This window comes from Vombatus ursinus, unplaced genomic scaffold (genome assembly GCF_900497805.2).
Source record: "Vombatus ursinus unplaced genomic scaffold, bare-nosed wombat genome assembly UNPS02014830.1, whole genome shotgun sequence".
Classification (NCBI taxonomy): Eukaryota; Metazoa; Chordata; class Mammalia; order Diprotodontia; family Vombatidae; genus Vombatus; species Vombatus ursinus.
In genome coordinates, this window is record NW_020954608.1 from 40,246,202 (window position 1) to 40,268,849 (window position 22,648).

The 22,648-nt window shown below is 37.8% G+C and overlaps 1 protein-coding gene across 3 annotated transcripts in view; it reads left to right on the forward strand.

Moving 5' to 3' along the window:
• CASC1 (cancer susceptibility 1) overlaps positions 1–22,648 on the forward strand; it is a 76,439-nt gene that overhangs the window by 34,036 nt on the left and 19,755 nt on the right. For 2 of the 3 annotated variants that reach the window (XM_027838596.1, XM_027838595.1), the window contains exons 8-11: positions 2,057–2,194; positions 5,987–6,133; positions 11,588–11,691; positions 13,797–14,109. In XM_027838596.1, the coding sequence (XP_027694397.1) occupies positions 2,057–2,194; positions 5,987–6,133; positions 11,588–11,691; positions 13,797–14,109 (702 nt within the window). The remainder of the gene's footprint in view (positions 1–2,056; positions 2,195–5,986; positions 6,134–11,587; positions 11,692–13,796; positions 14,110–22,648) is intronic. The other variant, XM_027838597.1, reaches the window with a different exon arrangement.

Sequence of the window (22,648 nt, forward strand, 5' to 3'; positions counted from 1 at the left end):
AATTGGAAAAATGCAGGGAAGAGGAAAAAAAATCTAAAACTTGATTTTCATAAGAACAGTGACTATGAGTAAGGACAAGCTACTTGGAGGTGAAAAAAATAATCTAGGAAAACAGGTACATTAATGCATTGTTGATGGAGTTGTGAACTGGTCCAGTCATTCTAGAAAGTGATTTGAAATGATACCCAAAAAACTATTAAACTACACGCTATTGACTCTGCAATATCACTATTAGGTCTTTTCCACAAAGAGATCAATGAAAGAGGAAAAGGACCTATCTGTACAAAAATGTTTATAGCAGTTCTTTTTGTGGTGGCAAAGAGTTGGAAATTGAGGAAATGCCCATCAATTGCGGAATGGCTGAATAAGCCGTGGTACGTGATTGTGATGGAATACTATATAATGAATGATGAAAGGGATGCTTTTGGGGAAAATCTGTGAAGACTTGTATGAACTGATGCAAAGTGAAGTGATCAGAACCAGGAGAACAGTTTATACAATAATAGCAATATTGTGAAGATAAACAGCTTTGAAAGACTTATTAACTCTGATCAACACATTGATTAATCACAGTTCCAAAGGACTCTTGATGAAATGGGCAGCTAGGGGTGCAGTGGACAGAGTACCAGGCCTGGAGTTAGGAAAATGCAAGTTCAAATCCAGCCTCAGCACTTACTAGATGTGTGATCCTGGGCAAGTCACTTAACCTTGTTTGCCTCAGTTTCCTCATCTGTAAAATGAGCTGGAGAAGGAAATGGCAAACCACCAGTATCTCTGCCATGAAAACCCCAGAAAGGGGTCACAAAGAGTTTGACGTGACTGAAATGACTAAACAACAACATGACAAAATATACTATCCATGCCCTGGTAGAGAATGGGTGGACTGAAGAACACAAATCGAAGCATGTTTTCTGTTCTTTTTCTTTCTTTTCTTCCTTCCTTCTAGACATGCTAATGAGGAAATTAGTTTTGCATGACTACACATATTTATAATGGGTTTTGATTTTCTTGTCTTCTTAAATGGGTGGGGGGAGGCAGGAAGGAGAGATTTTGGAACTGAAAAATAAAATTGAATGTTAAAGAAAAAGAAGTAAAGCACTATAACTTGATGTATTAGATCAAGTACTGGACCTGGAGTTAGGAAGACCTGAGTTCAAGTCCCACCTCTGACACTTAGCTATATGCCCATGGACATATAACCCCTGATGTCGCCACCCTGGGGCTCACGAGTGTTCAGTGGCTGTTCCTCATTCACAGAACTTGTTCCCTCCTCTTGGCTTCCTTGATGTCCTTCAAGATATATCATATCTTGTTTGTACATGGTGTTGTCTCACCCATTAGACTGTGAGCTCCTTTGAAATTAGGGACTTTTTCCCCCTCTCTATTTCCAGCACTTGGCACAGTGCCTGGCAGTAGTAGTAGTCATTTAATAAATGCTTGTTGACTTGTACCTCAGTTTCCTTATTTGTAAAATGGGAATAATAAAATCTATAGTAACTTTCATAGGGTTGTTGTGAAGCTCAAATGAAATATTTTATAAAACCTTAAAGTGCTATATATCAATTATTATAAATCTAAATTCATTGACCCAAGAAGAAAGAATCCTAAAAAAAAAATTCATATAATCAAGAGAGACCTCTCAGAGAGGAGCTGGAGAGGTCACATTCCGTGGGGAGCTGTCCCACTTTGCAATCCAATAAATATGGGACCTCTTTTGGATATGTAGGATTCCATCAAGCATACTGCATAAGGGAGAGTTTTCCTGGTACTAGCTGGTTCAATCCAAATATCCAAATAGTTAAAGCTGGGTAAACAAGGCTATTCTTATTTAACAATGTTTATAGTATTTTAAGGTTCATAAGCACTTTACATACTTGATTTCAGTTGATCCTCACAATAATCTTGCCTTATTAAAACTTTGGTAGTTGTAGATTAAATGTGCATATTTTTGCATTGGCAAAAAACCAGAATTTTATAGAGCTCATCTTAAATTTTTTATTTTATATAGTGGTAGAGGTTTTATCAGTGGAGAGCTTGACTAGTTTTTCTTTTGCAGTGGGATCATTATATTGAGTGTTATGGAACTCCTGATCCTTCTGTAGCCCCAGAGATGAATACTTTCATTAGCTTATGGAAAGAAAAGAGAAATGAAGATATTAATGCTGTGATGAAAGAGAGTAAACTAGTGCTAAATGTAAGTATTAAAGTGTAATTCTCTAATTTAAAAATATTCAATCAAGAAATGGAATATAAAATTGCACATGTACATTGTTGTCCTTTAATCCCACCATATTAGATTAGTTAAGTATGGATGGGCACATTCTATAATCTCCTTGTGGGTTTTTTACAACTTTTGTGATCTTGCCAATGCAAATCAGTTCAACCATACTTAAATTCTGGTTAAGGGATAAAATAGATAATACAGACAAGCACACAATACTTCCATGTAGCTGAGTTATTTAATTTAAAAATCAAATTGACTTTCATTTGTCTAGATAACAGGAAACAGTATTTTTTTCCCCTAAACAAAATTATAATAGAAAATTGTTATTGTGTTAAGATTGGACCATTCTAAAGCATATCAGTTTCATCATAGTCCTGACAAGTGGTGTAGGTGCTTCCTTTTCTGATTCCAGCATTGACCTCATTGAAGATCTTTCTGGATGTTCTGGACGAAAGCAGAATATTGAGTACTGCTTTCTCTTTTCCAGAGAAAAAACCAAATGCCCTATCCTTTGCCTCAATGGGAAGGGGAATAACCCAAAAGCTTCCTATCTAGTTAGGTGCAACTGTTCTATTCATTTTACTATTCTAATGCAGTTCCAGAGAAGGCAGGCAGGGGTGGGGAGGAGTTCTACTTTGTATTCTCTCTTAGGCTAGTGTTACCATTCACCTGTGATCTCACAGAAATTCACCCACTGATCAGGAACGTATGCCCCTTCCATGTCCAAGCAGGTCATAATCCCGAACATTAGGTGGAGACATGGTAACTCCTAATCTTTTTAACTACTAGACAGCAACTGTATATTAGGCTTGTACTGTGTGTCAGGCATTGTGCTAGGCATTGGAGGAAGAAATACAACGAATAAAATAATCCATACTCTCAAGGACCTTATATTCTAATAGGGAAGACAATAAGTACATATATAAGTAGAGAAAGAGAATAACTATTAGGAATTTAGCTAGCCACTAACCTGTCCTATTCAGTGAGTGAGAAGGTAGAAAAGACCCACACTCATCCTGATGATTATACTTAGGTTCTGATTAGTGAGAATAATGAATCCTATAAAATGGTCACACATATTTGAAATAAAAATATTCAAAGTCATAATTAAAATATTGTTAAATATGGTATATGTAAAATATGGCAATTGGTTCCAACCCAATGAAAATATGCAGTATGAATTCAAACAATGAGACCACTTTACCGTTATCCTCACTAATCAGAACCTGACTATTATGCTTCACACTTCAGAGTGGGACGTGCCAAGCTCTCTATAGTTCTTAGAGAGTGGATGTGCCTTGTGTCCCTCAGCTTCTTTTTCTGGGTGGCCTGACCGACTCACCATTAGCCTGTGGAATGTGGTTACTGTGAATTTACGCAGTCAGAAATAGCTCTTGAACCCCCATCCTATTGACAAAACCCCACCTCTTTTCTGAACTTTCTGTTTGTCACTGAACCCTAAACATATGGCATAGGCATAATGGAATTATTTCTGTTAAACAGGAATAGAAAGAGCATCCTCCTCTCTATACAGTGCTTTACTCTTGGCATAGGAATAATAAAGTAACACATAATAAAACATATACCATATAACCATAAGCTTCTCTTAGATTTTAGACAGTCATGTTCTTCGGATCATACATACATACATATACACACACACATACATGCATACATTATATATACTTATACATACATACCACATATATGTGTGTGTGTATGAATGTGTGTATATATATGTACACACACATATATCTCACTCCACTGGTTGGTTTGTTTAGTCATCCACTCATCTGTAGCCCCTCAATCCATGAGCCGACAAGATAGTATCGATAATGCAGTTTAGTTCCCAAATGATGTTTGTTCATGCCATCATGAAGGACCAGTCATTAGGTGAAGACTCTCAGACTTTGGTCTCAAAACTTGGCTACTCTTCCTCGATACCTCGGGACCAAGTAAAGATTTTTTTTTGGCTAGGCAGTGGGGTTAAGTGACTTGCCCAAGGTCACATAGCTAGTAAGTGTTAAGTGTCTGAGGCCAGATTTGAACTCAGGTCCTCCTGACTCCAGAGCCGGTGCTCTATCCACTTTGCCACCTAGCTACCCCCCAAGTAAAAATTGAAGCTCTTATAGTCAGTACCTTTTGCATTGATTTTTCTGTCACTGATAGGTACCTTTGATTGCTTTTTGCCACAGAGAACAATGTAAAGAGAAACCCTTTTTGCTTTGCTCATCTTTTTGTCTCTGTCTTTCCTTCCTTGGATTCTGGCCTCGTCAGTTCAAGCTTCTGGTAGATGAGAGGTATGTCACGTTTCCTATCTGTCTCTCAAGTGTCAGACCATGTGTGACACACTTCTTACTTGCTGTACTATCTTGTCACTTCTGCTTGCTTACCTCCTCTCTCACTCCCCACCGTCACTGCTTCACTCAGTCAGAGGAGAGTAAAGACATTGAGAGGCATGTTAGATTTTTGTTTCCCCAAGTATACAAATTTCTTTCCAATTATCTCATGCACACGTCACTCTGAATGTTCCTGGGTATAGCTGGGAAGGGTTATCCAAATTACCTGGGGCTCCTGCCGTATTTAGGGTAATGGGGAATGCAAAGCACTAATGCCTTTCTAGCATAGTGGAATGGAGGAAAAATGCTAAAACAGTCTCCATTATGTATGAAAGGTTTTCATTCTAATAAAGTAGGCAGTGGAGCAAAATTCTACATATTTTCCATACATTTTCTCTTGAAAGCACCACATCTCTGGTTACTCTCTTTGTCATTGGATGATAATTTTTCCCCCTTCTGAAGTACATCTACTCCCCCACCTTGCCACACAAAACAAAAACTGGATCAGGTAGGCATTTCTCTTTTATTGTAACTACCAGCTCCAGAACTTCTTCTGCCATCACTAATACTTTCTGCTTGAGGTTCATCATTCCATCTATAACACCCTATCCATATCCTTTGTGTAATTATATACTGGCCTCAAGGTCACTTTTCATCTTTTCTCAAAAGAGTGAAGAACTGGCTCCCATGTAACCTTCTTCTCTACCTTGGTGCCTGTCCCCATACTCAGGGGACTTAATGTCTCCTCAAACGCGCTGTCCTCATCAACCTCCTAAAACTTTAAGATGAAATTTAGTTCATCAGTCTCCTAAACTTCCATGATCTTTATCTTTACTCCATGTTAGCTGCACATAGGAATGTTCATAATTTAGATCCCATTATATCTTTGTCCATGATCCTGGGCTCTGAAATTCACCTTTTCTGATCATAACCAGCTGGCATCTCTTTGATTCATTCCTCGTAACCCTCTCTGTAACTTCCCTATTCCTCTTGTCAGCACCGTCATCATCCTTCTGACCTTCCATGTGGCCTTTGCCTTTTGTCAGGAATAAAACAACAGTGGTGACCCCTAGGGGAACTGGGATAGGAAGATAATGGCAGCCACAGGAGGAGGAACAGGAAGAGAGTGGTAGCACCTGGAGAAGATAAGGGATTCCTAACTGCTGCAATGAATTTGTGGACCCTAGTTTGGGAATTTCACAAGATGGAAAACTGTTGGGGTTTTGAAGCTGATGGAATATGAATACCTTTACTCATTAATTTCAAGGAAAATATTTTACTTTTTCCACTGCCCAGCATATATTTTGTGAATATAGGAAGAATATGTTATTTCTCAATATAAAGTGTGAGATGTTTATTCCCTTCCACTTTCCCTTTTCCTCCTTTGTCAGGAGATTAATGTAGATATTCTTTTACATTCTAGCTAATTGAGAAACTGGAATTAATCTTATTGGATACTCCACCACATGAGTTGACAGATGAACAAGTAGCACAATACCAAGGATCAATCCTAGAACTGCGAGAACTTCTTCACTTTAAATTCAATGAAGCCACAGAAACTCTTCTTAAAGTAAGTGTGATACATTATTAGCTATGCTTAATTTTTTTTTTTTTTTTTTTTTTGCTTTTTGGTGAGGCAGTCAGGGTTAAGTGACTTGCCCAGGGTCACACAGTTAGTGTCACGTGTCTGAGGTCGGTTTTGAACTCAAGTCCTCCTGACTCCAAGGTCAGAGCTCTATCCACTGCGCCATATGCTTAATTCTTTTTGAACTGAAATAAATGTACTATTGGAAATTTACACTGTGCAATAAAGAAATCCAATTCTTTCATACATAGTCTAAGTCTCATTACATGTACAGTATTGGCTAGAATTGACAAAATTATATAAAATAATATGTGATATAAACTTGGTTAAAAAAAAACAACAGTTGCTACAGGAATGCAATGCATTTATTTTCCCATATTATAATTCAATATTAATATATCAAACGAGGCACCTTTTTCTTTTTCACATGGGGGCCCCCAGAATAGCTACTCTAGGTTTAAGATCCTCTGTGAGGGAAATCCCCTCAAAACAGTCCTTCATGAACCCCTCACTGATGCATTGGCTTTTTTCTAATCAGCCAGAGAATTCAATTAGTTAAAAGCAAAAGCTTTTAATGAAGTAGTATCGGCATAGTATAGTATAGAATATTATATAGAATTATATCGAATAGTATAGGAATAGTATAGATTTGTACCAGGACATTCTCCATATAAACCTAGGGAATGCTTTCCCAGAAATATACACACCAGCAATAAGGGTTCATACAAAAGGACTATGTGTGGAGCGGTAACTCACACCTCAAATGTCTGCAGCACCCCTGATGTCTTCCGGTGATGTCATTAGGCTACTCTGACTATGCCTCCTTCTTGTTGGTCACATCATGTCTCTTGGTCCTGGATGATTTCCTCTGCTAGTCTCTGCTGGCCTTGGCACCTAGTTTCCTCTGGAAGGTTTCTCTGCTATTATCAGCATCTCTTTTAGGCACTGCTCCCTCACACTATCTTCTGGGCTCATCTCTTTAGGGCCAGCCAAATCATAGTAGGCTTCCAGCAGTCTGCTATGGTAAAGTGGCTAGAACCTCTCCTGGTAAGGGAATCATGAAAGCTCTTTAATCATAGCCACCATACTTGCTGGAACTGTGTCAAGAAGTTCCTTGAGACATCTGCACTATTCTCTACACCTTGATTCCAAACCCAGCCTTGCATCTCTTCAGTTTTTGTAAAATATGTGGAAAGTTCAAGAGGACGATCAAAGAAAAGATTGGGGTGCTAATTGATGTATATGGGATCACGATAGCTGTTAATAAAGGGAAGCTAGAAATATTCAAATCCCCTTTTGCTTCTCTTTCTTTGCTGAGGAGCATAGTTTTTGGACTACAAAAGAATGAACAACAATGACTTTCCAAGTTGATAATGAATAATTAATAACTTCTTTTTTGGGTCCAACTGTTTCACCGATTCTGAATGTGTCTAATTATATTATCATTTAGCCTTCAGCTCTCCATCGTTTTCCCCCCACAAGTACGCATGACATAATTAAGCGTGTTGCTAAACTCTAGGTAAACTGTATCTACAATATTAGAGGGAATGTTAAAAAAGGAATGAGGTTGACCTAGAATGATTTGTTCCTGCTAAAGCCATGATAACTCTTTGTGACCTCCTCTTTCTTTTCAAGATACTCACTAACCAGCTTTTTAATAATGGCCTATCATTTTTCTGGGCATTAAAGTCCAGTTTACTGAATTACTGTTTGCAGATTCTGTTCTCTTCTCTTTAAAAAAAAAAATCGGAATGAGATCTGCTCTTCTCCAGTCCTGTGATTGCACTCCTGTTCTCACTATGGCTTAGCAGTCACATCTGCCACTTGTTTAAATAACTGAAGAAATAACTTATATGGACCAGATGACTTGAATTCCTCAAGGGAATTAGGTGCTGTCTCACTCTCCCTTACTTTAACTTGAGAATTCACCTTCATATTAGGTATTTCGGATCTGTTTTTTTCTGTCCAAATCAATTCTCCTAGACAGATTTAACAGAAACAAGGTAACAATAGAATAACTGGACCTTCTCTCTTTTGGCAATTAGCAGCGCTATCTCTTCTTTTATCTTCTTCTTTCCCCCCCAAATAACTTTTAAAAACCACACCCTATTTTGTTGTCCTTATCTTTTTTCATTAGCATCAGCTCATTCTGAGCTTCAGTGGTCTTGACACTATTCTTAGAGAAGCATGCCACACTTCTGTATTCATCCTTTGGCGCTTGCCTTTGCTTCCATCATAATAAGTAAATAAGCAAGTGAATGAATGAATACATAAATAGGTTGACACATCTAAATGCATGTACATATACATGCATATGTATTTATACATATATATTTTTAAAAATCTAAATTGACTGCTGTTTTCCCTTCATATCAGAATTATTTCCCATCGGTGGTTTGTCTGAAAATGATATGAGAGCTTCAGTGCCCTGCAATCTCAGTATGAGTTAACAATGTGATGTGGCAGGTCAGCCAGATCTTTAAGTTGCATTAAAGGAGACATAGTGCCTGAATCAGGGCAGCTAGGTGGTGCAGTGGATAGAGCACTGGGCCTGGAGTCAGGAAGATTCATCTTCTTGAGTTCTGATCTGGCCTCAGATAGTTCCTAGCTGTATGACCCTGGGCAAGTCACTTAACCCTCTTTGCCTCAGTTTCCTGACCTGTCATATGAACTCAAGAGGGAAATGGCAAACCACTCCAGTATCTTTGCAAAGAAAACTCCAAATGGGGTCATGAAGAGTTGGAGAAGGTTGAACAACAACAAAGTATTTAAATTGAGGGAAATAGTACTACTGTACTTAGCCATGGTCAGACAACATTTGGAGGGGTTTTTTTTCAGTTTGGGGGATCATATTTTAGGTGGGACAGAAATAATCTGGAGAGTGATCAGAGGAGGGATGACAAAGGGCTATGCTCTATAAGGATCACTGGAAGAACATGAGGATATTTGCCCTAGAGAGCAGAAGACTTAGGACATTTCCATTGTCCTCAGGAATTTTGGGAGTAATCATGTTTTGCTTGATATCAGAGGAAAGGACTTGGTACAGTGGATGCAATCACTGAGAAACTTAATGTAAGGAAACATTTCCTAAAAGTTAGAGCTATTGAGGAATGGTATGTGCTGTTTTGAGAGAGAGTAGACTCTCACCCAGAATCCTCCAGCAAAAGCTGGACCGTGTGTTTGAAGGGGCTGTTGATTGTAGTACAATTCTTTATCAGGGATGGGTTGGACTAGGTGGTTTTGAAAGTCTACTTCGTCTCTGAGAACTTGTGATTCTATGGCTTGACCTTATAATCAGGAAAGCCTTTAAGTTCTATGTTAACTGGATTTTTGGTGTCTTCAGGCATAGGCAAGCACAAGTTTCCAGGGCATGGTCTTTATTTGAGAAAGCACAGTGCCTGGCACATAGTAGTGAGTTCTTAGTAAATGCTTATTGATGACTTGAAAAGGAGTTATAGTTTCATTGTAAAAGAATGGGAATAGGTTCCATAATTAAGAGTTGACATCTGGGAATTTAAGGAACAATTTCATTTTCAAATTACTCAGAAAATTTAATTGATAAAAGAAAAATGTTCTTTTAAATAAAGAAGCTGACTAAGCCTATATTCATTCGTCTGTTCGGCAGACATTTATTTTTCACCTGTGGTGTACAGAAAACTGCCAGGCATTTGAGGTAGTAAAAATTTTTTTTGCAGCTTGCAACCTCTTGAAAGCTACCCCAGGTTGAAAACCCATTTAGGGTCAGTTATAATTCACAAGTCCCCACTAATGTTCCTTTACCAGATCAGTCAGAAGAGATATTAGTTCAAAGTAAACAGCTTTTAATTAAACAGAATAGCAAAATAAATGACAACAAATTCTTGCCATACTCACAGGGCTTTATCCTTTTGCAGATTACCATGCCATCAGTGGTAGAGGGAACATATGTAGGGGATGTGCATGTTGAGGGCTCAGGTGCTAGGATAACTCATGGCCTAAGAATATGCATAGCCAAGGCAACTCATGTTTCTGGGATGGTATTCCTGCTTAATCATCTTTGTCCTCAGGACCACCGTTTGCCTCATATTCCTGGCCGTCAGTCTTGGAGCTGACATCAGCTGCTCTGTTAGTATCCTTAAACTATAGGCTTGATCTGTAAGCCTTTGTCATGTTATCTTTTCTAGGCTACTCTTTTCAAGTTCTTCAGTGTCATCTGTTGGACTTAAAATTGAATTCCAATTGCTTATGTGATCTCTATTCCTCAAGGAGGAAACTTGCCTCCTTTCTCCATAGCATCAGGCAATTTTTAGCTCTTTTTTTGAGTTTAGGTCTCTAGATTCACCCAGCCTATCAACAGAAGCTAATAGAAACTTGCATTTAGATTTATTCTGTCTTTTGAATTCCTCTTCTTTGCTTCTACTTCAACTGCTATTCCTTGACCCCATTATACTCTTGAAAAATGTACCTTTCAGTTTTTTTTCAGTCTCCTTCATGCCCCTTGTGGTCCAGGCAAATTATTTTTGGACTGCAAATATCTAAGACTGAAAGACTAAAATGAACTGGATGGGACTACTAATCTTTTTTCTTACATCCATGTTAGCTACAGAATTGTTGACCTTCTTGCAATTTATACTACACAGCATTTGCCCTCAAGGAGCTTATAGTCCAGAGGACATATTCTTTGGATTTTTCTTTTCTTTCCATCTGTTTCATCTTTATTAAACCTTTCTTATTCTAAGGCAGCATAGTCCTGTTGAGAAAACCCTGGCTCTGGAGTCAGAGGATCTGGGTTCATAGCTCATTTCTGGGACTTACTACCTGGGGCAAGCCCCTTTGGACCTTGGTTTCCTCGTATCAAAAATGTAGGAGTTGAATTAGATGAACTTTGAGGTTCGTTATAGCTCTGTTGCTGTGATCCTATTGTCACTACCAATATGATTAAATAGTAATAATTTTGATTGGGATGTTTGTTTCCTACTCAATAAACTCCAGTGGTTCCCTAGCATCTCTAGGGTAAAACATAACTGCTATATTTGTTATTGAAAGCTCTTCATAACTTGGCTCCAACTTACTTTCTCAGCATTATTACACATTATTCCTCTCCACACACTCTAGAGTCTTGCCATCCTGGCCTTCATACTGTTCGTCAAGGCTTAGCTCAAGTACTGTCTTTTATATGAAACCTTTCCTATTCCTCCCAGCAGGTAGAGTATTCTTCTTCAAAATTGATTTGTATTTATTTTTGTATATAGATGCACATGTTGTCTTCCCCCAATAGAATGTAAGCTCCTTGAAGGCAAGGGACTGTTTTACTTTTCCCTTTGTATCCCTAGCACCTAGTACAGTGCCTGCTGCATGGTATGTGCTTAATAAATGCCTTTTGATTGATTCATTGAATGTTGGACAATAACGAGATGCCTAGGTTTTTAAATTATATTTTTTGTTGTTGTTGATTTCCAGGAAGCCAGTTCTTTAGGAGATACTGACAGTGGAAATATGGAGACGATCATTAAAGATGAAAACATCACTTTGTATATTTGGGCAAACCTCAAGAAGAATCCAAAGTAACTCTATAATTTTTTTCTTTTAGGAAAAACATGAGTAGCCAAACTGTCTTAACCAAGTTAAAGGGGATTTCTCTTATAAATAGAAGAAATGTTTCCTATATTTCCTAATTACAAAAATTTGAGGATTGCAGTTGACTCAAACCAAATCCCCTAAAACTTGACTCATAATGAGTGAACAGATAAAAACAGCATCTGCCCTCATGAGACTTGTAGTCTCGTAGACAATATTATTTAGTTTTTTTCTTGCCATTTCAGTTTCATGTGAGTTGAATTAAACTTGCCTCAAATTTACAGCAAGATCACTGAGTCAACAATGTGACACGGCAGCCAAAAAGAGGAATGCAGTCTTAGGATTCAAAGAGCTTCCTGAGACTTGTCAAGCCTGGCAACCACTATTCATGTGTGAAAACAAACAATGCTGCTGGAACAAACCCAGAATAGAAGGCATTTTCATGGATTATGAGGTCCTCAGCAGTAAATTGAAGGAATTGGGGGCACAGATGTCATTTTCATTAATGCTGCCGTTTGAAGGTTAGCTACATTATAAGAGAAAGAAGGATGTAGAAGGAGAACAAACAGCTGGCTATAAAGATGGCATTGAAAAGTGGAGTTTGGGGGACAGCTAGGTGGTACAGTGGGTAGAGCACTGGCCTTGGAGTCAGGAGGATCTGAGTTCAAGTGCGGCCTCAGACACTTGACACTTACTAGCTGTGTGACCCTGGGCAAGTCACTTAACCCCATTGCCTAGCCAAAAAACAACAACAACAAAAAAAAAGACTCGTCTGTGAAGGCGTGAAGGGAACTTACTAGCTGTGTGACCCTAGGCAAGTCACTTAACCCTGATTGCCTCACCAAAAAACAAAACAAAACAACCCCCCCCCCAAAAAAAAGAAAAAATGGGATTTGGATTTCAGGACAATGTCTTACAATAAAGGGACATAGCTTTAGGCTGGGAATAGAATGCATTCAATTAGGACTAAGAAAAATAAATTTGCTTAAAGACTTGGTGGTCTGATCTGGAAGGCATTAAACTGAAGGAAAAAAAGAGAGAAATTTGCCAAGTCATAAACTGAAGGAAGCAACAGGGGCAGCTAGGTGGCGCAGTGTATAGAGCTGCAGCCTTGGAGTCAGGAGGACCTGAGTTCAAATGTGGCCTCAGACACTTGACACTTAACTAGCTGTATGACCCTGGGCAAGTTACTTAACCCCGATTGCCTAACCCCCCCCCCCCAAAAAAAAAGAAATGAAGGAAGCAACAATGATGGCACAGGAAAAATATCAGTGAAAATAATTTGTAGGAGAAAATAAATCTGATGGTGTGGGTCACATGACTCGAATGTGGCAATGAAAAGGGTTATTTATAAAGGGACATTTTAAATATTTAAACATATGTATGCATATGTTCATGTATTTAAAAAAAAACTACTCTGAGGCATGATAGGGACATGTTGTTAAGATATACCGTGCCTGGTTCTGAGTGAGATATTGGGGTGAGTCTCTCTTGATATCCTTATATTTCTTGTTCCAGCCTTTTAATTATCTCTCCAAATTATTCTTCCCTAGGTCTCATTTCTTTTCTATTTTTTCCTCTACTGCTTTCATTTTTTAAAAATCCTTTCTATTTCTTACAAAATATTCTTGCTTCATCTCTCAGAGAAAGAGAGAAGGTGGTATGAGGTTTAGACCATTGTACCTGGAGTCAGTGGGTTCAAGACCTGGGTTCAAATTTAGCTGTAGATATCTACTATCTGTGTGACCCTGGGCACCAGCCAAGTGGTTAAGAGGCAGTTAGTTGGTGCAGTAGATATAGTGCTGCGCCTGCAGTCAGGAACACCTGAGTTCAAATCTGGCCTCACACCCTTAACTAGATGAGTGACCTGAAACAAGTTATCTAACCTCTGTTTGCCTCAATTTCCTCATCTATAAAAAGGGGATTATATTAGCACCTACCTTCCAGGGTTGTTGTGAGGATAAAATGAGATAATAAATGTAAAGTGATTTGTAAACCTTAAAGTATTGTTTATTATTATCATCATTAGTTATTAGTTGCATGATAACTATATTCCCAGAAACTAATTTTCATTAAAATTTATTATTAACAGGTATAAAAAGATAAAATTTGGTGACACGCAAGTTGGATTTGAGATTCCAAAGGCACTAGCAACAAGTGATATTGCTTTCCGTATCTTTCATACTAATTATGATCACTTTTCTCCACTACCTGTGATTCAAAGACCAGAAAAACCAACAACTATTGAAACCATTATTGAAGATTCTGCAGAAAAAGAAACTCCTAAGGAGGAAGCGGTTCCTGAGGCAGGTGCAGAGGAGGCAACTGAAAATCGGGAGTTAGTGACTTCTTCAGTTACTACAACAGAAATAAGAACTGAGGAGGCCTCTGTTAATTTCACAAAGGTAGGAAGGTCTCAGAAAATGGGAGCCCCTTGTCAGGCCACTGGTGTCACGGACATCTTACAAAATTCTCATGATTCCTCCTATGATACTTTAAAGAGAGTCTGAATGAAGAGTTTTTTCTGCCAACTTAGTTCCTTTCCTTTATCTCATTTTGCTCTTCCCCTTGTAATTGATATTCATGATCCATATGTACCATTTTATACAATGAGTTTGCTCTTGAAACTGTGTATAAACTGATTTTTATATGTTGTATTGTAGCTTTAAATGCATTAAGGGAGAAGGTTTTTAGTGTCATCAGGCTCCTCTCATGTGGCAGAGCGCCGGATGCTGGTTCTATTCTAGCTGAGATTTACTAGGCAGGGGATCCACTGCTGATACAAAAACAGATTGAAATCTCCTGGGTTAGATGACAAGAGGAAGTTGTCCCCCAGGAGTTCAAAGATGTCTCCATTGTCAAGGAAAAGGAAATAGGTTGTCCTGTGGCAATCATGGGGAGAGGGAGTTTGTGGGAGGTCTCTCTTTTAGAAATTGTTGGCAAGAGTCCTCTTTAATAGGCTGATCCTTCACCTGGAAGATGGTCATCTACTTGAGAGCCAGTACTGGCCACATGGCTTCAAAAAGGGCCAAGAAGCAGTTGATATGGTATTTGCTGCCCAGCAACTCCAGGAGAAATGCCAGGGGCAGAACAGAGGTCTGTACACAACATGTGTTGATCTGACCAAGGCCTTTGATACCGTCATTTGTAAGGGTTTGTAGAAGATTGTGGCAAAATTTGGTTGCCAGGAGTTCATCAGCATTGTATGCCAGCTTTACGATGGCATGCTTGCCCAGGCTCGGGATAATGGACGATGCTCTCATGCTTTCCCAGGCACCAATGGAAGTGAAACAGGGCTATGTACCTACTTCCATGCTTTTTAGCATGATGTTTTCATCAATGTTGTCACATGCCTTCAATGGGGACGAAAATAGCATCAAGGTCAGCTACCACACTAATGGTAAAATCATTTAACTTGGAAAGGCTACAAGCTAAGAATAAAGTGGAGGGAGAGTTGGTGCGAGGATTTTTGTTCATAGATAATTGTGTACTCAGTGCAGCCTCTGAGGCTGAGGTACAACAAAGTATGAATTGACTCTTGTGCTACTTTTGGCCTGACAAAAGTTCTCTACCACCAAGTACTGCACTGTCCACATGTGGAATCATCAGTTATGCCAAATGGAGAAATTTGAATGCTGTGGATAAGTTCACTTACCTTGGCGGTGTACTTTCCAGGGATGTACACATAGGTGATGAGATTCACACACACACACACACACACACACACACACACACACACTCAACTGCCAGAGCTACCTCTGTTTGGGAGGCTCTGAAGGAAAGCGTGGGAGAGAAGAGACTGCCTATCAGACTGAAGGTCTACAGAGCCGTTGTGCTGACTTCATTGTTGTATGCCAAAAAAACTTGGATGTTCTACCAGCTTCATGCCAGTACACTGAATTGCTTTCATTTGAATTGTCTTAGGAAGATTCTGAAGATTACCTGGCAAGACAAGGTAGTAGATACTGCAGTCTTTTCTCAAGCTGAACTGCCAGGCATTCAAACTCTGCTGCAGAGAGCTCAGCTCTGATGGGCTGACCACATTGTTCAAATGCCAAACTTATATTTGCCTAAAAGACTATTTTATGGGGAGCTCATGCAAGGCAAGTGCTCACACAGAGGTCAGAAGAAGTGATGCATATTTCTACAATTACTTAAGACTCCCTTTATTTCTTGAAAGAATGTTTTGTAGTTGTATTCGTATAGTTCCCGTATGTCTCGTTAGGTAGACTCCCAAATACTTTATACATTCTAGTTATTTTGAATGGAATATCTCTTACTGTCGCTTCCTATTAGTTTTTGTTCGTAAAATAAAGAAACAATAATGATTTTTAAAAGGTAATATATGTTTCAGTAAATTCCTTACTTGATTTTTGGGAGTTTTCTAGCTAGAATATCGTTATCATATGCAAAAGTGATAGTTTTGTTTTCTCTTTGCCTTATGCTGTTTCACCTATTTCTTTTTCTTGTCATGTTTCTGTAGCTAGTATTTCAAGTGCTATTTCCAACAATAGTGGTGATAATTAATATCTTTCTTCACATGATCTTATTGGAAAGGCCTCTGCACTTTTTCTATTACATACAATCCCGGCTGTTGGTTTTAGGTTGATACTTGTTTACTACATTAAGGACAGGTCGACTTATTCCTTTGCTTTCTATTGCTTTGAATAGACATGAAAGTTAGACTTTGTGAAAAACTTTTCAGCATTTCTTGATACAGTCATGTTTTAATTATTTTTTTTACAAAGATATTTTGTTATATTTATAGTTTTCCTAATCAAGCCCTGTATTCAGTGGTATTGTGCAACCTGATCATAATGTAAAATCTTTTGAATATGTTGTTGTAGCCTCTTTGCTAATGTTTTATTTAATATTTTGTACCAATATTCATTCAGAATTGATCTATAACATTCTTTATCTGTTTTGTATTTGCTGGGTTTAGATATCAAGACCCCGTTTGTCTCAAAAAAAAAGTTTTGAAGAATCCTTACTTTTTCTATTTTTCGCAAGCAATTTATATGCTATTGGAACTATTCTTTGTATTTTGGTAGAATTCACAATCTTGTTTTTCCACACCCTCCCCCCTTTGGAGACTCATTTATGGCTTGTAAATTTTTTTCTGATTATTTTAATAATAATCAGTTTATCTGGGTATTCTAACATAGTGATGTCATTTTGGTCCCTTCAAGAACAAAGGACAATAACCAGCCAGTCTGGGGATATTATAATCTTGTACATATTTGTCCATTTTATCTCAGTGATCAGTTTTATTGCATATAATTGGGCAAAATAATTTCTGACAGTTTCTTTTATATTATTTCAGTTGTTGTGAATTCTCATTTTTCTTTTTTATACAGTTTGGTTTTCCTCTTAGACTAGCTCAGACTAGTTTTTTTCTTTTATTTTTTCAAAAAATTGCTAATTTTATTAATCAAATATTTTTCTTTTCATTTTGTTAATCTCTCCTTTTATTTTCAGAATTTTTAATTTGGAGTTTAGTTGTTTTAATTTATTGCTTTTCTAGTTTTTTTTAGTTACATGTCCCATTCATTGAGCAAAAGAGGTGACATATACATAGAACTCTGCAAATCTTATATCTATTTTTCTTTTGATTGATAAAAGTTTTTAGAGATATAAAATTTTCTCCTCAGCTGCCATGCCATGTTTTAATATGTTGTCCAATTGCTGACATTTTCATTTATGAGATTTTTTACTTTTTTGACCTTTCATCATTGCCTAGATTTCCCCTCCATAGCTCATACTTTCTGTGGTGCCAGAAAATCATGTATTGTAGCAAAGGATTTTTCAAATTAAAAAAAAAAAGGAAATGAAAAAGAAGAAGAAGAAATGAAAAAAACAAAACAAAACTGACTTTGTATGCAGTGTTCTGCATGTGTGGACTCCAACCTCTGCCCTGGAAGAGAAAAGAGGGGGCACCTTCTCATAACTCTTCTTTGTGACAAAGATTGTTGTTTATAATTTTGCAGCATTCAGTCTTGATTGTTTTCTGGTGATTTTTTTTTTCTGTTTACATTGTTATAGTCATTGTGCTTACTGTTTTCCTTGCTGTGCTTACTTAACATTGCATACATGTAAGTCCTTCATGTTTCTTTGCTTTCATCGTGCTTGTTCTTTTGATGCACTAATATTTATTTATATCCACGTACCACAATTTGGTTAGCCATTCCCCATTTGATGGACATCTACTTGTTTATAATTCTTTGATACCACAGAAAATGCTGCTATGAATATCTTGTATATGGTTCCTTTCTTTTTCTCAATGACCTTCTTGAGGTATATGTCTAGCAGTGGAATCTCTGGAAATATTGATACACTAATGGTTCTTGTTGGGCTTATTCCAATTTAAATTTTTCTTTGATTCTTTGCTTGTAGATGTTTCAAGTCATTGTCTTCTGAGTTTGTATTTTGAGCTTCCCTGTCTCCATAGAAATTTTTTATGCTCAAGGTTTTTTTTTTTTTTGCTATTTGCTCATTTTTCCAGCTTATTTCTTGTCTTTGGACCATGATAGTTGGGCTCTGCTCACTATCTTTTCTCAAACTGAACTGCCAAGCATTCAAACTCTGCTACAGAGAGTACAACCCTGATGGGTCGACCACATTGTTCAAATGCCAAATTTACATTTGCCTAAAAGACTATTTTATGGGGAGCTCATAGGGGGTGGGCATGGGGGATAGGCATGAGGGGCGGGGATGGCTAGGCTGATCTTCTGTTGCCTGTAGGTTTTTGGTGCCTGCCAAGGTGGTGTGATCCAGGGAGAGTTCTGGTTACTATTCTCCTGGCCTGGGCTCTGCTCCTTACCCAGGTAAGGCCTCTGTTCCTTCTTTACCACATACCTTAATTACACCTCTCCACCCTGAAACTGACCAAGAATTGGCTAAGAGGTGAACGAGCTGCCAAATGGCACCTGCCCACCTGACCCTATGCTCAGTGCTAGTACAGTGGTCCTCTGCAATATTTTTCTGAGCAGGGTTCCTGCTCAGGGTTCCTTGCTGTTCCTGGTGCTGCTGCTGCTACAACAACAGGTACTGCCTCTTCTAGGTCCCATAGCTTGTGATACTTCTTCCACCTGATCTCAGGATTACCCCTCTCTTTTGGTCCTCATAAGTTTTCCCAGGCTTGAAAAATGAGATAATGACTTTAAAAAAAATTTTTTTTTGTCACACCACTCAGAATTTGATATGAGGCATTTTAAAAAAGTTATTTAAAGGGTTGTGTTGGGAGAGAGCTCAACCAAAATGTCCAATCTCCTGACCAGCGTGGCTCCACCCCCTTGATATTGATTTTTTTTATCTATGGTATCTTTAAACAAAATCTGATTTCCTTGTTTAAGTCTTTTAATGATATCTGTTTTTACTATCTCCTTTCTTGAAACTTGATTTCTGTCTCTTTTTTTGGGAGTTCATTTGTAGCATTATAGATTTTACTCCAGAAAAATGAAAATCTTTATTTTAACCTTGTTTGAATTTTTCTGTTTCAAGTATATTTCTTGTAAACAATATATTATTGAATTCTTTCTAATCCATTCTGCTATCTTCCTAAATCTTGTGTGATTCAGACTGTAACTCCTTAGTGGTTTCTTTCTGGCTGCTTGCAGTATTTGTTCTTTGACTTAGAAGCATCAGATTTTGGCTGTGGGTTTCCAGGGAATTTTTATTTTGGAGTTTATGGGTGAGTTCATTCCATTCATCTTCATGATTATGAATGATAATTGTGTATTTCTCTCCCATCTAGTCCTCTTGTACTTTTTCCTCCCTTCACTCTGTACAAAGAAGGTAGTGTAAGGAAAAGTGTGAGCTTAATATCCCCAGGAAGCGATATGATTTTATTCAGAATCCAGATTGCACATTGTTGTTGTTGTTCAGTCTTTTCAGTTATGTCTAACCCTTCAGGACCACATTTGGGGTTTTCATCGCAGAGATACTAGAGTGGTTTGCCATTCCTTCTCCAGCTCATTTTACAGATGAGGAACTGAAGCAAACAGGGTTAAGTGATTTGCCCAGGATCACACCATTGGCATGAGACTGAGGCTGGATCTGAACTCAGGAAGATGAGTCTTTCTGACTTCAGGTCTGGAACTTTATCTACCGCACCAACAAATTGCATGTTGTATTATGCCAATTCTGGGACATATAGTTGAATAAGGGAAAACTAGGCAGTGGGGATTGTGTCTGCCAAGGTTCAAATATCCAAGATTTCCTAGCAGTGTGACTGTGGGCAAGTCATTTAACCTTCCTGTTTTCTTCTCTGTAACATGGAGAGGTGACTGGTTGATTCTTTTTTACGTTGTCCTCTGGTTCTAAGAGTTCTGGGCAGTTTCTCTTTATGATGTCCTGATAAGGCAAATGGGCTTTTTTTTTTTTCTTGGAATCATTGGTTTTCAGGTTACCCGATGATTTTAAAAATTATTTTTTCTTCACCTGCTTTCCAGGTTAATTGTTTTGGATAGCATATACCGTACACTTTCTTTTCTTTGTCTTTTTTTTTTCAGTCTTGATTTAGCTCTAAAATTTCTGGTTGTCGGATAGCCATTGTTTTTTCTTTGGCCCATTCTAGTTTTCAGGTAGTCTAAATTCTTGGGCAAGGTGGGTTACCATATTTTGTTCTAAGCTCTTATTTCTCCTTCCCATTCCTTCTTCCTAGATATAATTTCCTTTAACATTGCATTTTATATCTCACTTAATTTTCTCTGGGTACTTGTATAGTCCTTGTGCCTGGGACATTCTTTTCTTTCAGGCTCTGCTTATACTTGTGGAATTACTTTTTTATTCTGGGTTTCACACCATTTCTTCTAACAAGCTCATTGCTAGGCAATATGCTGGGGCCTTCCTTGATTTTGCCAGACATTTCAGAGACAGATGGAGTCCATGGGCTGCTCTGATTATCCTCCACTCTTGCCACATGACTAATTTATCTTTTTCATTCATACATTTATTTGATGACACAAAGGAATCTATCTCTTTGTGTATACTCATGCGTAGTAGGTAATCTTGGATATGGTATAAATTAAGATATGCTGCAAATAATGTAGCATTGATTTTTTTTAATTGTTTCTATGTCCGTTTGCCAGTAGAGGGCTCTGAATACCGTGTTTCAGTTAATTTATACCCCCCTACTCCCACCTACCACACCTTCAGGAAGTACAACAGTTATTAAGCTGTACGAGGAGTATTTATTCTGTGACAAAGACAATATTGACTTTCTAGTTATTACATATTACGCTTTTAAAATAGCTCAATGTAAGTATAGTGCTTTTATATGAATAACATAAAACCTCAACTGTTATAATTATCATCAGAAATTGTTAAGTGCCCATAGAGTGCTCGTCACTAGGGGCTTCAAAGTTAAGATTAGACATGTTCCCTAATTCCCTAAGTTTATTTAACGTAGAGATAAAATAAACTTGTATTGAATATAGTGACAGATGACACATAAATATGTATCCTTCAATGTTTATAAAAAAGATAGTAATGTCTTATATTTTCAGTTATTTATGGTTCATAATGTACTTTCCTATATATTATATGTTTTAATCTTTATGAGAGTCCTATGAGGTAGAAAAGGAAGGTATTATTATTCCCATTTTAAACAGAAAAATAAACTAAGGATTCAGAGAGCCAGTGAGGTAGCGCCAGGCTTGGGGTCAAGAAGACCTAAGTTCAAATTCAGCCTCAGACATTTATTAACTGTGTTCTAGAGCAAGTCACTTAGCTGCTCTTTGCCCAAGTTTCCTCATCTGTAAAATAGAGATAATGATAATACCTACCTTCCAAGGTTATTTTGAAGATCGAATGAGATAATAATTGTAAAGTGCTTAGCATAATGCCTAGCACATAGTAAGTACTCTGTAAATGTTACCTATTATTATTTTTAGCATTTTAAAAAATTTGTTATTTTACTTTTTCCCCAGTTACATGTAAAAAACAGTCTTAACATTTGTTTTTGAAACTTTGAGTTCCAAATTCTCTCTCTTCCTCCCTTCCCCACCCTCATTGAGAAGGAAAGCAATTTGATATAGGTTATACATGTGTAGTCATGCAAAACACTTCCATAATAGTCATGTTGTAAAAGACTAACTGTATTTCCCTCCATCCTATCCCAACCCCTGTTTATTCTATTCTCTCCTTTTATCCTGTTCCTCCTCAAAAGTGTTTGCTTCTGATTACTCCCTCCTCCAATCTGCCCTCCCTTCTGTATATACTCCCTTTCTCTTATCCCCTTTCCCCTACTTTCCTGTAGGGTAAGATAGATTTCTATACCCAATTGAGTGTGTATGTTATTCGCCAATTCTGATGAGAATAAGGTTCACTCATTCTCTCTCACCTCCACCCAAAGCTTTTTCTTGCCTCTTTTATGTGAGATAATTTACCCCATTCTACTTCTCCCTTTCTCTTTCTTCCAGTACATTCCTCTCTCACCCCTTAATTTAATTTTTAGATATCATCCCTTCATATTCAATTCACACCTGTGTCCTCTGTCTATGTATACTCCTTCTAGCTACCTTAATAATGAGAAAGATCTTATGAGTTACAGATATCATCTTTCCAAGTGGGAATGTAAACAGTTTAACATTAATAAGTCCCTTATGATTTCTCTTTCTTGTTTACTTTTTCATGCTTCTCTTGAGTCTTGGATTTGCAAGTCAGATTTTCTATTTAGGTCTGGTCTTTTCTCAAGAATGCCTCTATCTCATTGAATGTCAGTTTTTTCCCTTCATGGATTAAACTCAGTTTTGCTAGGTGGTTGATTGTTGGTTTTAATCCTACCTCCTTTGATCTCCAGAATATCATATTCCAAGCCCTCTGATCCTTTAATGTAGAAGCTGCTAAATCTTGTGCTATCCTGATTCTGGTTCCACCATACTTCTGGATGCTTGCAATAGTTTCTCCTTGACCTGGGAACTCTGGAATTTGGCTATAATATTC